General features: G+C 43.1%; 2 protein-coding genes across 2 annotated transcripts in view; both read left to right on the forward strand.

Annotated features, from left to right (window-relative positions):
• Positions 1–7852, forward strand: part of LOC310798637 (type II inositol 1,4,5-trisphosphate 5-phosphatase-like) — a 42275-nt gene extending 34423 nt beyond the window's left edge. The window contains 6 exon segments of the mRNA XM_083661178.1: positions 156–391; positions 3008–3115; positions 4249–4333; positions 4892–5019; positions 5114–5225; positions 7429–7852. Of these exon segments, the coding sequence (XP_083517304.1) occupies positions 156–391; positions 3008–3115; positions 4249–4333; positions 4892–5019; positions 5114–5225; positions 7429–7538 (779 nt within the window). The 3' untranslated portion in view covers positions 7539–7852.
• A 2376-nt stretch (positions 7853–10228) lies between these two features.
• Positions 10229–15126, forward strand: part of LOC310798955 (metal regulatory transcription factor 1-like) — a gene marked incomplete at both ends in the record, with an annotated part of 37592 nt that continues 32694 nt past the window's right edge. The window contains one exon of the mRNA XM_083661511.1: positions 10229–10657. Within this exon, the coding sequence (XP_083517637.1) occupies positions 10229–10657 (429 nt within the window). The remainder of the gene's footprint in view (positions 10658–15126) is intronic.

Below are 15126 nucleotides of genomic sequence, written 5' to 3' on the forward strand. Positions count from 1 at the left end.
ATCCTGGTACTCGTGTTAACACTTGCCTGACCAGGGGCCTCAGTTGACTTGACAATGGGCATCAGTTGACTTGACCATGGGCATCAGTTTGATTGATCCATGCAAGTTCAGCCACCCCCTTACCTTGTGCCGTCCCCATCTCTCTGGACATCTAGGAGGTCGCGTGGACATTGACCTGGAGGTGTTTGTCAACCGCTCGACGGCGCCCGAGCTGAACTCCGGGCGGCAGCAGATCGAGGACATCCTGGTGCTCCACCTGGAGCGGGGCAAGGACTACTTCATCTCCGTGTCAGGAAACTACCTGCCCAGCTGCTTTGGCTCCTCCATCCGTACGCTGTGCCAGCTAAGGGAACCCATCCAGGACATGCCTCAGGAGACCCTCCGTCAACTGGTTAGTAGTGCTGCCACATGCAGAGCCTGGGGCGACCTCCTGTGGCCTTGAAATATCTCCTAGGTCACACAGTCAAGAATAGATCTCGTCAGGATGAGTGGCAAATGAAAGCATGTGTGACTGTGACTTTAATCTAATCTGTTAGCTCAGCGATTCTCAAAATGTGGCCCGCGGCCCACTAGTGGTCCGTGGGAGCTACTGCAGGTGGGCCGCGAGTGGTCTGCCAACACTCCCATTTTGGGTCATTTTTAAAGCTACAGTGGAGATCCTGTTATCAGAAGAAACTAGAAGACCTAAAGCATCCACGGGTACCAAGCATAATATGCCTGCTTGTCGGGAAGGGGACTAAATAACGCTCCAAGCCAAACGTAGGTTAAATTTGGGCGAGGGAAAACCATTTCAAAGGAGTCCCTCTCAGCTCAATTTAGCTGAATGCAAATTGGTTCAATGGGTACCCCAATACCATGAGTCTCCCCTTTACAGATAAGGTAGCATTTTCCACAGCCTAGCATAGGTTATCGATTGATTTCTTCTGTTGTTGCTCATCACATTTTGTCTCAACAAATGTTTTATGCATGCGAATACTTCTGAATGAGTAAGGGGGGAGAAAATGTCGACAATCCGCTTTTGGGTAAAGTCAAGCCAAAGTAAAGTCCCACTGATTGTCACACAATGTGTGAAATTTGTTCTCCGCATTTGACCCATCCCCTGGGGGAGCGGTGAGCAGCAGCAGTGCTGCGCTCGGGAATCACATGGTGATCTAACCCCCCAATTCCAACCCTTTGATGCTGAGTGCCAAGCAGGGAGGCAAATGGGTCCCATTTTTATAGTCTTTGGTATAACTCGGCCGGGGATCGAACTCACGACCTCCCAGTCTCAGGGCAGACACTCAGACCACAAAGCCACTGAGCTGGTTTTGATATTTTGCCAAAATGTGTATGTATGTGTATGTGGATGGATTATTAATTTCCCTTGTTTTGCCCAAGTTTACATGCTCGGTTAATGAAGTCAAAAAAATAAATATGGGTGGGCCCCCGGAAGATTTTCAGATTTCACAGTGGGCCGTGGCATTCTTAAGTTTGGGAACCCCTGTGTTCGCTGATCATCTAAACTGATACTGTCAATGTGGAGACTTCCTCCGACTGTCAGCCAGTGAATTACATGTCCTGGGGCAGTGCATCATACTAAGGGACCGAAAACAGGCAAATAATTTAATTCATTCATTAAATATCGCTGTATTATCCTAGACTCATGTAATTGTTTTCATCTTTACATGTGCGTGCGTTAAATCTTCCTCTCTCACATTCTTCCTCTATTGTGAATTTATCGCGTGGCATTCTTGGAATGAGCTTTTATGCACGCGCTCATCTCACAAGTACAATTTAGAAAAAAAAGTGTAAGGTGATATATTGTCAAATGATGTATTTCTGAGATAATAAGCGTACAGTAAAGCACCACTATAGGGACTGTGACAATGATAAGCCCAGTCACGAGGAACATTATGATATATAAATGTATGCCACTAGTGTGAACCCTAAGTTAAATCAAACGTGCTGATGGGGAAAATGCTTCTTTGCCTATTTAGCTTTTCTAATATTTATACTCTGCAGGCCAGAATCTGCTGAGCAAAGCAGCTGAGGACTGATTTCTTCTTTTTGCAGAGAAAGTGGTAGATGCAGTGTCCCAATGTGAATAGACTTATTGCATTTGCATTTTGCATTTGCATAGGATTTATACTTTGCCTGGTACATACTAGCAAGGGGGCTGTCCATCAGGTTATTAGCATTACAAAACAGCCTTCCATGTATCAAATGGGATATCTCTCTGGGAGCCCGGTCATGTATATATTTTTTTATTCTTACAAAATATTATATATATATATTATATTATTATATATTTATATATAATCAATATTTGAGCCGTCTCATAGAAATTATTAGAGCGCGACCGATACTGGATTTTTGAGGCCGATGCCGATACCGATATTGGGGAGTAAAAAAATTCCGATATCGATATTCTTATATTATATATACCGGTACACATTTTATTACACAATGTTTTTGCAATGATCCCTCAAATATCAAACACTTGACAAAGATACAGTATGACTTGACATGACTTGAGATATGTAATGTAGGCAGGATACTTTACAGCTTATCAATAAACTTTATTTAACCAAAATGACATCAATGCAATGAAACAGTAAACTTAACTGGGGATTTAATAATTATAAATAACTAGAAATACAAAAACACAAATATAACAAATGTAAAATATAACTTGAATTAAGAAAAAAGATCAAATATACACAACATGTTGTCTATGACTTAAAAAATACAAAATAAAACAATATCGGCATATCGGCCAACATATCGGCCGATAGCGATATATCGGTTATCGGCCAATATCGGCCGATAATATCGGTGGACCGATATATCGGTTGGGCTCTAGAAATGATATTTAATATTCGCCGTATTTCCTTATCTTGTTTCTGTATTTGTCACTGAAAGTCAGTGTTGACATAGCCGCTGCTCACGTTGTCCTCAGTTTGTTCAAAGTTTTAACACCCTTGAGTCCATTTTGACGTTTGTCGTTTGTGTTTCTTCTCAACGACAGACGGAGATGTCAGGAGACGAGAGCGCAGCGGTCGCTGAAAAGCCTCTCGACATTCCGAAAGAAATCTGGATGATGGTGGATCACCTGTTCCGTAATGCCGTCAAACAGGTCAGGACGTTCGACGGTGAAGCCTTGAAGCAGCTACGAGCAACTTTTTCCATTGTTATTAAACAGTATAAATTTAATATCAATGCATCACATCTTACCTCTAATAGCAGACGAGACCAACGCAGAGTAGTCTCGCTTGAACCCCGAGTGAATCGGCCAGTGTTAGTCTGTCTGTGGCCGGGGCAGATCAGGAAGTGAAATGAAACGGTTTGCAGCAGCCACTTCGGCCATAACCACAAAATAACTTCCAAAAAACCTGTTAGAATATAACGAGAGATGTTCGCGAGAGTATGCGTGGCGTTCACATTGTTTATGCTTTGTTGCTAGGCAGCGCGAACGGGTGAAGGCAGGCAGCTGCGTTTCACTTCCGGGTTTCACTTCCGGGTTTAGCCGGTCCGGCGGTAAGGAGAGAGAGAGAGAGAGCCCCCTGGTGACGCAAGGTTAGACAGACACAGACTTAATAATCATCTAAGGGAGCAATCTCCGATTCACACGGCTTTGGTCTCAGCTACTATTATAGGTAAGATGTGATGCATCAATATTGTAATTATACTGTTTAATAACAATCGAAAAAGTTGCTCGTAGCTGCTTTGATATTTTGATGCTGTAATAAGATGAAACAACACTATGTTCCTTGCCTTTGTATTGGGTCGTTTTATTGTTTGCAGTTTCATATCCTCAAATAATTAGGAATGGATTGTGTAAGTCTTGGCCTCCCAGCTGCGTATGCCTTTCTCACAAGGACAAATAACAGCAGTTTGCTGCACCACAGCAACTTAGCAGAGCGAAAGGTTTGAATGTTTCAAGCTCTCTTAGTTTCTTGCAGCGATGAAGAAACTGGAATCACAGTAGTTTTACCCTCTAGTCAAGCTTCAGCTTCGTGGAGCCTCTGGTTTGTTTTGACGAAGGGAATTAAAGTTAATTTATAGTCGCATCAAAAGGCAAAATAAACACTATATTGTGATTTTACTTTAAGCTAAATTCCAATACAACTCCTGTAAACTGCAATTTTGAAAGTATTTTGGTCAGTCCAAGTCAACTTGGATGGCGCTTTAGGCTGGTTAGTTTCCTCAAATGTAACTGTAAATGTAAATAACTGAAAGACTCAATATCTTATTTGCTTCTTTTTGCAGGAAGACCTTTTTACGCAACCGGGGCTGCGGAGTGAGTTTGCAGAAATACGGGATTGCCTTGACACAGGCATGCCAGATTCTCTCCGTATCCTTCAAAACAATCGCCATCGTACACAACATTCTGGGGAAAATTATATTGGATTATATCTTTCACGAATATTATGGATGTCAATGATGGATGTATAGTTCTTAAATATTGCCCTCCAGTTAGCAGACAGGACATGAGTCAAACTAAAAAATAAAAGTACACGTCAGATAAATGTTTCCCAAATACGGTTTTGATGATTTTAGGTACTTCTTATCACACGGATGTATGTTGAAGTGCTCATTTTTCTGATTGTTTTACATTTTAAAATGGTTATTTGACGGTATAAAAATGGCTTATTGACAGCTGTGACAGCCACTCTCAAACCTCCGTCAGACGGCGGCTGAGGGGGGGGCTCAGCCCAACTCTACTGCACAGACTCTGTTTTGTTTTGGATACCGGTAGGAAGCAGGGACACATCATCCATATTTATATACATTTATATACAGTCAATTATTTAGGCCCATGGATCTTGGGACATATATATTTGATGACTACTTTTCGAAGTACACACACTCTGTCCAAGAATGTTGCCCTTGACTTTGTGTTGACCTGTAGCTGGCAGTAACCACTCAGTGGCCGAGGCCTTGCTCCTCTTCCTTGATGCCCTCCCAGAGCCTGTGGTACCCTACTCCCTCTACCAGCAGTGCCTACAATGCTGCTCCAATGCCAGTCAGTGTGAGAAGGTCAGACAACCAAAACAACAGCAGATGTTTTCAAAGTGAAAGTTCAAAGGTGATTTGGATAGGATATTGATTTTGAAATTGTTTTTGTCTTTAGATCATTTCCATGCTACCTCAGTGCCATAAAAATGTGTTCAACTATTTAGCTGCCTTTCTCCGCGAGCTGTTGAAAAATTCTGCGAGCAATCGACTGGATGTCAACATTTTGGGTAAGAAAAGGAGGAAGGTTGTTACTTCTTTCATTTCTGTGTTGTTATTATTAGCTGTTGTGTTCCTGCTTAAAGGATAAGTTCACCCAAAAATGAAAATTCAGTCCTTATCTACTCACCGCCATGCTTATGGAAGGACGGGTGAAGTTTATTAGTCCACAAAACATTTGTGGAGTTTCACAATAAAACACTGTTGCAGAATTATCCTAAACAATTGTGTACACTTACAGTATGTATTCTCACTGTATGTATTATGCTATCTTTGGGGGACTAAGGGGTTGGGGAGTGGCTAGGCCTGGGAGAGCTTCTTATGTGTATGTATGAGTGTATTTGTATATTGCTTGTTTTATGTAACACCTGTTTTTATGCCTCCGCCGGCGATAGCCAGGCCGGAGGCATTATGGATCCGGGTTGTCCGTCCGTCCGTACATACGTACGTATGTCCGTCCGTTCGATGTTCGTTAGCGCGATATCTCAGGAATGCCTTGACGGAATTTCATCAAATTTGCCTCGAACATCAACTTAGACTCAATGATGATCTGATTAGATTTTGGTGGTCAAAGGTCAAGGTCACTGTGACCTTTCAAATGCCATTTTCAAGCTTGTTAACGCGATATCTCAGGAATGCCTTGGCGGAATTTTATCAAATTTGCCTCAAACATCGACTTGGACTCAAAGATGAACTGATTAGATTTTGATGGTTAAAGGTCAAAGTTCAAGGTCACTGTGGCCTCACACACCAAATTTCCAAGCTCTTTAACGCAACATCTCAGGAGCGCCTTGACGGAATTTTTTCCAATTTGCCTCAAATGGCGATTTGGACTTAGGAATGAACTAATGGACTAAATCTGCGGTGCGGTCGTTCTAGTCTTTCTGTTTATTTGTGGTAAGGACCCCCTCGAAAACGAGATGGTTCATCTCAAGGGGTTTATCCTTCTAAGAAATTGTGAAATTGTGAAATTGAAATGAATGGTGACCAACTTTCAAACGTACACACACACACACACACACACACACACACACACACACACACACACACACACACACACACACACACACACACACACACACACACACACACACACACACACACACACACACACACACACACACACACACACACTGCTTCCATACTGCTCCCCTGGTGTAATCCAAGTCTCCACAAGCCCTGAGATGCCAAGTTGACTTGAAAATACATAACTTCCACCCTGTTTTTAGGTGAAGTCACTGTAGCAGGCTACAGTAGCTTGGAGCACCAAGTAAAGATTTCAGCTAAAAACAGGGTTTAAATTACGTCTTTTCAAGTCAACTTTGCATCTCAGGGCTTTTGGAGACTTGGATTACACCAGATGAGCAGTATGGAGGTATTTTTTCCTGTTTTTTGTTTTTTTACGTTTGAAAGTTGGTCACCATTACTTCAATTGTTTAGGAGAATTCTGCAATGGTGTTTTGCTGTGAAACTCCATTAATTTTCTGGGCTAAAAGAACATCTCACGATTGGCAGATCAGTATGACTTCATTTTCATTTTTGGGTGAACTTATCCTTGAAAGGGATAGTTTGGATTTCTTTGATGTGGGGTTGTATGAAGTACTTGCTGACAGTCAGTGCACTACATGCAGCTGGCGCGGTTCCGGTTCAGAGAAATGGAGATGGCCACGTCAGGGAAGTCATGTTAGAGCTGTCTGCTGAGTGTGAACAGGGTCACGAACAAAAACGTGATTTCTTTTTTTTTTCATATTGATCACCTGGCGTAATCCAAGTCTCCACAAGCCCTATGATGCCAAGTTGATGTAAAAAGACATAATTTACACCCTGTTTTTAGCTGAAATCTTCACGGTAGCAGGTACTCCACATCACTTATTCTTGGAGCAACATGACTACAGTGTATTTTCAAGTCAACTTGGCATCTCAGGGCTTGTAGAGACTTGGATTATGCCAGGTGAACAGTATGGAAGCACACACACACACACACACACACGCACGCACGCACGCACGCACACGCACACGCACACACACACACACACACACACACACACACACACACACACACACACACACACACACACACACACTTTTACAGTGATTCTATACAAATGTACCCATCAAATGCAACTTGTCTAATCAAGATAGTACCGTACAATCTTTGGGAAGAAAATTAACCTTATGTACGCATTTTGAATTGTGTGTTTTTCTTCTGCATAGCCACCATTTTTGCTGCCTTGCTTCTGAGATCATCTGCAAAGCAGGATTTTGCAGAAAAGAGGAAGACCCAGGAGTTCTTTCAGCACTTCCTCGTCCAGGACATCTCCTAGACGGAGCAGTCGCACTTCATGCTGAATAGTGAACACTAGAACTGTGTACAGCCCAGTATTTGAAATAAATTCTAATGATTTCCTCTATAGATGGCTCTTTGTATAGATAGTATAATTAGTATAACTGATAAGTCTTCTCTGATTTCAGTATGTTTCACAGCAATGTTTGTGAGCTGTTGATGCACAGCTTTTATTGTATATCACAGAGCAGCTGTAGAGAGCTAACTGTTTTTAATGTATGTATATTATCCTGTATTTAAAAAGAACTTTGTATTTTGACGTTTCAAGTCTCAACAGCTGATTGTTCTTTTATATAAAATTATTGAAAACATAAGTTATTGTGTTTACATAATTGTGTGTGTGTGTGTGTGTGTGTGTGTGTGTGAGAGAGAGAGAGAGAGAGAGAGAGAGTGTGTGTGTGTGAGAGAGAGAGAGAGAGAGAGTGGAGAGTATGTGTGTGTGTGTGAGAGAGAGAGAGAGCGAGAGAGAGAAACTGTTTTGAATATGTAATTTCCCACAATTCACCACGAGTGGCTGTGAGAGGCTGTGACGTATCATGGTATCCTAGGGAGGGGATGGGAAGAAGAAAGTGCTAAGCAGCATCCAAAGCATAGGGATAAGGCATACTTTCTCTTGCACAGGTAAATCTATTTTAATGTAATTTGCTTATAGTCGGATATTAGTGATGATCTGCACGTGGTCAGTTGGTCAAATTGAATTGATTGTATTCGTTGCGAGGAAGATAATGGCCACTGTCGACATTAAACTACCCACTATAGCTAGCTAGCTAACATATAAGCTAAATTGCTAGCTATCAAAGCTATGTTGAGAAGCAACACTGGTAACGATAGTAGACTCGGCTAGCTAGCTAGCTAGCCATTATTAATTGATCGGGGGTCACTGGAGAACTAGCTTTATGAAAAGTGACAAAATGATTATTGCTGGCTTTACAGCCAGTCTGATCAAAAAAAGGTATGAGTACGAATGGGCATGTTAATGTTACACATCTCACTTAACGTTACTAGTGTTACTAGTGTTTGATTGATATAACCCTAACGTAGCGTTACGTTATTGCTAGCAGCTAGCTAACGTTAGCGAGATGTGTCGGATGCTATTATAACGCTATGGCCAAAGATGGATCCTGTGATATAACATCAGGTTAGTAATCGACCTGTGATTTACCAACACAGCTAACGTTAGCTGGCTAAGTAAGTTAAGGAGTTCACGATCATTACATTAAGTTGTTACGCGTTGATTGCATTGTCAGTGAAGTTGGGGAGCACAGTTTGACAGGCTAAATAACACTCGCTCTTTCTAAAGCGAACACATCGCAAGTCGTGTGAACGTTGTGTTGAGTATGAAAAAGTAATTGACACCTCTCTAATAACGCTTAACGTTACCTAGTATAGTAGCTAGTAAGCTAAGTTTGTCAGCTATTCTCCCGTTTGTTATTAACTAAACACACGTTAGCGTGTAGCTAACGTTGTCTCGTGACTTTGTCCGTTCTGTTAATGAAATCCGAAAGTTCTAGATGCCCTGTGGGGTAGTTATCCCAATAAAGCAGTGTCTATTGTATTCTATTCGTATTTAGCAGCATTTATTGTTTATTTATTTTACTTGGGGAAAAAAGACGGAGAATCTGCTTTTTGAGTGAACGCACTTGTTTAGACTGGCATTTGTTATGGTCAAACCCCCATTTAAGCCATAGCATCACGGTTTTGACTCCCAAGGCCCAGGCAGAGATGGGGGCACTCCGAAATACCGGCATTCCGACAAAATTGTCGGAATGGAGATCTGTCTCCCCATTGCAAAAGAACCCTAACCCTCTCCCAGCCCCCACGTCTAAACCTAACCTCTCCCACCCCCCATGCCTAAACCTAACCTCCTGCAGACCCTAACCCTAAAGCTAACCTCTCCCACCCCCCACGCCTAAACCTAACCTCCTGCAGACCCTAACCCTAAACTCTCCCACCCCCCATTCCTAAACCTAACCTCCTGCAGACCCTAACCCTAAACCTAACCTCTCCCACCCCCCATTCCTAAACCTAACCTCCCCCCAGACCCTAACCCTAAACCTAACCTCTCCCACCCCCCATTCCTAAACCTAACCTCCCCTCAGACCCTAACCCTAAACCTAACCTCTCCCACCCCCCACGCCTAAACCTAACCTCCCCCAGAACCTAACCTCTCCCACCCCTGTAGGCTAAATAACTCAAGATGCTATGTCGGAATGGCGGACCTAATATCTTTCGCAATGGCGAAACCTTTTTTGGAGATAAAAAGGGCCGCCTCTCCGAAAGCATAGAAGTCAATGATCGGAATGCTGACACTTGGGAATGGCGAGATGACCCCGGCAGAGATTGTCCACTGTCTGTGGCTCAAGGCAGCCAAAACTGGGAAAGGACCCCTTGTCATCAGAACATCTGTCTGCTGTCAGAATGCTGTCTAGATTCCGTGTTTGTGGGTATTACACTGGACTAAGCAATCTGATCTCTGATCTGATTTGTGCTAGACAACGCTGTCTTTTGAATGGAAGGCGCATCTTTGCTTGAAAGGAAAATAAATGTAAACAAAGTGTGATGGAACTGACAATGATTCCCCCCTCTTATCTTGCTCACCATGGTTTCTGCAGGTTGTAGCTGTGTGAGTGTGCAGTCCTCTTCGCGGAGGGAAGAGAGGCTGCTGGGACCATGAGTGAGAATGGCCCTCATACGGAGGCGCCCTCCATGTATTTCGAGGTGGAGGTGGATCAGCTGGAGCAGGATGAGGACGAAGATGAGGACATTGCCGAGCCTTCCTCGTCGTCCGGTCGGGTGTACGACACCACCACGGTGCTCATTGAGCAGGACCCCATCCGGTTGGACGAGGAGGGAGAGGAGGATGTTCACTGTGGAGGGGACGAAGACGGAATCGAGTTCTTAACGGAAGGGGATGAGGAGGAGGGCTCTCTGGCCTTCATGGCCGACCCGGACGGCATGTCACAGGGCTACGTGCACCACACCATTTCAGCGGACCAGATCCAGTTCATCATCAATCCGGGCTCCACCCCCATGCCGCGCAACATAGAGGGGGCCACACTCACTCTGCACTCCGAGTGCCCCGAGACCAGGCAGAGAGAGGTAGGCCTAAATGTGCACCTTTCCTCAATATGTAAAACAAAACAAAAAATGGCGTGCTGCAAAAATACTGACTGAATTTGTATGTTCTGTTTGGTTGTCATTAGGGATGGGTATCGAGCACCGGTATTATCTGGTACCTGATTAGTCGGTACCAGGAGTTTTGATAACGTCCCGGACGTTCGGTGCTGCTACTGGTTTTTTCTTTATTATTATTATTATTTCTTACCGTCCCTAACGATGACGAAGCGGCACCAGGCGTTTGATGTTGCGTGTTTACACTCCTGTCCTGTCAATACGCTTGTCTTGGTTTAAAACATTTCAATCATCAGTAGGCTAGTACATTTGGAAGAAAATACATGTAGCAAATCACACAACAACAGTCTGATAAAGCGAGCGACTGCCCTGTGATGATTCACAGAGAAATCTCCACCTGCCGTTGCACAAGCGTCAAGGTGCTTTGCTGAACCTGACCTATTTTCTGACAGTCACAGAATATTATGTGGACTTGTATATATAGTTTTTTATTGTTTTATTTTCAGACATTAGTTCAGTGCCGTTAATAATTGGGTGTACACACCCAAGCAAAAAACAAAACAGAACAAAACAACAACAGCGAACAGATGGGACAGAACCCATAACAAATAGTCTTCAAATAATTCATATACAAATATGGTGTAACGGCAACATTGGCAGTGTGAATGCTTGATCTGAAAAGAAACGTTTTCTCCCACTCCATAAACTTAGTCCCACATCCAGTCAGTTATACAGGTTTGATTTTAAATGATTAAAAAGCAACAAAAAGCAAGACAAAACAAGTAAACAAACAGATTCAAATGAAAAGAACGAAAAGCAGAAGAAAAAGAGACGCGAAAAACAACATTACAACATGGTGCTACCAGTCTACTAAAATGTACAAAAAAGTCTGTTTCAAAGGGACACTGTACCTAAAATCTCACGCCGGGAGTCCATGAGAGGACGTGCAAGTTACTAATTTCTGACCTCACCCAGGTAGTCCAGAAATGGGTCCCCCACATAATCGAGAACTTCCTGATTGAGTTAGTCCTCAGAGACCCGAGTCTTTCCAGACTCGCTACAGAGACCATGTCTGTCAGCCACAGCTGAAAGGAGGGTGAATATTATGTGGACTTCACTTTGCCAACTCTGAATACAGAACAACAAACAGCGACAGTGTTCACTTGACCTGTAACGTTACATTAGCTTGAAGGCAGCTAACGCTACTCGACTGAGCCATCCATTCAGAATCAGATCAAGTTGGTCCACAAACTCCACGTAACGCAACTCCATCACACTGGTTTGTTTCATAATCTTTTGAAAACGGGTGTGATTTATCCAGACTCGATGAAGAAAATGTTTTGCGAATGAAAATATATATGCCCCAGTAAAGAGATCGCAGGAGTTTCAATTGAGTAAAACTACAGCCGTTTTCTCTGGTCAAAGGGCTCCAATTTAAAAATAATAATTGCATATTTCTACAACCTAGGTTGAATAAATCATATTCACAGCGGTGAAATAGGCCTTCTCAGGAATTTTACTTGTAATAACTAAGTAATAACAAAATAACTGTTGAGTCTATTCACATATTTTCATGTCATGTCTTTATTTTTTTGCACCAAATTATGGAGATGAGTATCGATAAGAGTATCGACAAGTATCGGTATCGATAACCAGTACCGATACCCCATCCCTAGATTTTTCAAAGCATTATATTACATATTTTTAGTTGCACATTTAGCTACCAGAGACAGTGTTATGAGGCTTATTTCTGTGCACACTTGATAAATCACCACAAACTTTATTATATTATGTTGAAAGTAGGTGAAATCTTCTTATTCAAACAGGCTTGTTTTAATTTGGAGACAGAGTACATCTTTTGTTTTCTTACTTTTTACAACGATATCTCATGCATGAATAGACCATTAGGAGCACAAGTGCAGACTACAGAGTAGCACTCTGCACTTCCCTTGCCTCAGTATCACCTTTGGCTCCGAGACTCAGTCACTCATACCATCACCGCCGCCATGTTCTCGACATAACGCAGCAGCTCTGAAGTGACAGCCTATGTGAGAGCAGCGTTTATAGGAAGCTAGCCGCTGTTAGCGTTACCTGTATCGTTCCTGTTGTGTTCGGATGGTGACCTGCGTTACACACGGCTGTAGTAATGACAGCAATAAAGTCCTCGTGGTTTGTTTCTATCTCTACCGTCCTCAGGCGTGAAGGGAGCGAGACGGAGGATACGTCAGCAGCACAGGAGATGTGTGGATAGTTGGGAGAGAGAGACAGGTGAAACTTTCTGACAGCTCCTCACAGCAAAGTCTGTTCACCTCGTTTTTTCTTTTGTTTATTTATTACAGGCATTAACGGCAGCATACAAACAACAACTGTGGGGTTTTTATTGCGGTCATCACTATCGCTATTTTGTAATGGAACAGAAATGACAATAAGGCCGTTACTATAGTTGTCAGCTGCAGGACGGTATGTCAACAATATGGCGCCGTCCGGGGTTAGCGAATAAGGTCTATAAAGCTGTTTCTTACCTGTTTTCCCATCGCAATTTGAAGATATTCACAATCACATGCTCTTGTGGATGTCAGTAGTTTAGTCGGGGGTGTTAAAATGATAATCCACTGTGAAACAAGCCAGTATTTGGACACCTCACACACACCACGGATGGTAACTTTATGTGACAGAGTCCCGGAGCCAAAGGTGATGGGCGAGGGAAACGTAATGAGGCCTGAGTGCATGTGAATTGTGAAATAGTAAAATAGTTTAATTTGAATAGGCCAATAGGGTATCTCTATACCCTATTGGCCTATTCAAATTAAAATCAACAGTGACCGCCCACTTTTTCCCAGCGCCTATTCCATCCGAGAATAACCCATTTGTCTTCCGGACCGGGAGACGTCACAGAACGTCACATTACTGTTGAGCTCTGTCCACCTTATTTCTAGCTGCCATGGTGCCTGATGGCTGCTTCTTCTGCTTCCGGTGTCATTTTTACACTGTTTTAACTTGACAAAAAAAACATCTATGAGGATTTTACAGCAGAGCCATTCTGCTCTACAGCCGTGTCGTTCGGGTGCTGGGATAACGTAATGCATTGTGGGAGCCAGCTTTTTCTGTGATAAGAAGATTGATTGCAACCTCTTAACTCATTGAGTGCCAGCCACTTTTGGAGAACGGACGCTCCCAGTGCCAGAGTTTCAGAGCGTTTTCAGTGATTTCTCGAGGCCCACAGAATATTGTGTGATATTACTATGTAAACACCGAACACGCACAAAGAACGATGAGACTCTCTTCTATCATCTGCAAAAAAAAGTTTATTGATACCATTTTCCGTTCTTTAGTTATGAGCCGGAGAAGATAGGTTGTTTTGAGCAAAAAGACACGTTTCAATTTAGAATCTGAGATATTCAGCCTTTTGTGAAAGGAAGCATTTCAAGCACATCATTGACTCTGAAGCTAATATTTTCTGATGTAATGACACCTCAAAAATAATTTCCTTCAATAAAAGAGTGAAAACAAAGGAATTTTGTTTGGCCAAACAATATTTTTTAGCTGCAACCAGCAGCCTGGCCCCTGCGTGCGCAGACCCTACACCTTCTTGCTGGTCTTGATTTACTGCTGGTGGGCATCAGATAGCCTATTCTAGCTTGTTTGCTCTCTGTGCATCGAGCCTGCTGCTGCCTGGGTCTGTGTGTACTGTCAATGGTTGTATGCTGTAGTGCCCTGCGTGCCCCACCCCCCTCCTCCTCCTCCTCCGTGGTGGGAGGAGTGTCTCTGGGGCTCTGCTGCGGTTTGCTCTGAGTTTGCTCTGCACTGAAAAGTGCGCTGCATCCCCCCGCTTTTTTACAGCGTGTCGCCAGCTCCCAGCTGAGAATAATGTAACTTTTCAGAAAGCTGCTGGTGTCGGCAACTAAATCATATGGAGAGGCTATCGCAGCGGACACGGATGGGGCTCAATTGTGGCAGCAGATGACTGCTGTTCACAGGCACAGCTAACGTTATGCTTCATGCATACCGATGCGATTTCCGTTTCCCCATGACTTCTTTTCTCTTTTTTCCTCGCCTTTCTCTAATCTGGAGAGCACTGTCGCCACCTAATGGGTCCCTAAAATAGGTTTTACACATTCAACAGCCACCATACTTTCACAGGAGATGGATCTGGCTTTGATGCACGTCCCACCGTCAAAAAACGCAATTGACGAACATACTCGTCCTTGGCACTCTACGTTACTAAACCAATTGACGAACATACTCGTCCATGGCACTCAATGAGTTAATTAGGCTATTTATTAACATTGCATTCTTTTCTGGTGGCCATATGCATCTCCATTATTAGGGATGCACCGATATGAAAATTTTGGCCGATGCCGATAACCGATATTAACATTGCTGTTATGGCCGATAACCGATATTTACCGATGTCGATATGATCTGTATAAAACCAC

The sequence above is a fragment of the Poromitra crassiceps genome, assembly GCF_964638095.1.
Source record: "Poromitra crassiceps genome assembly, chromosome: 26".
In the NCBI taxonomy this organism is placed as follows: domain Eukaryota; kingdom Metazoa; phylum Chordata; class Actinopteri; order Beryciformes; family Melamphaidae; genus Poromitra; species Poromitra crassiceps.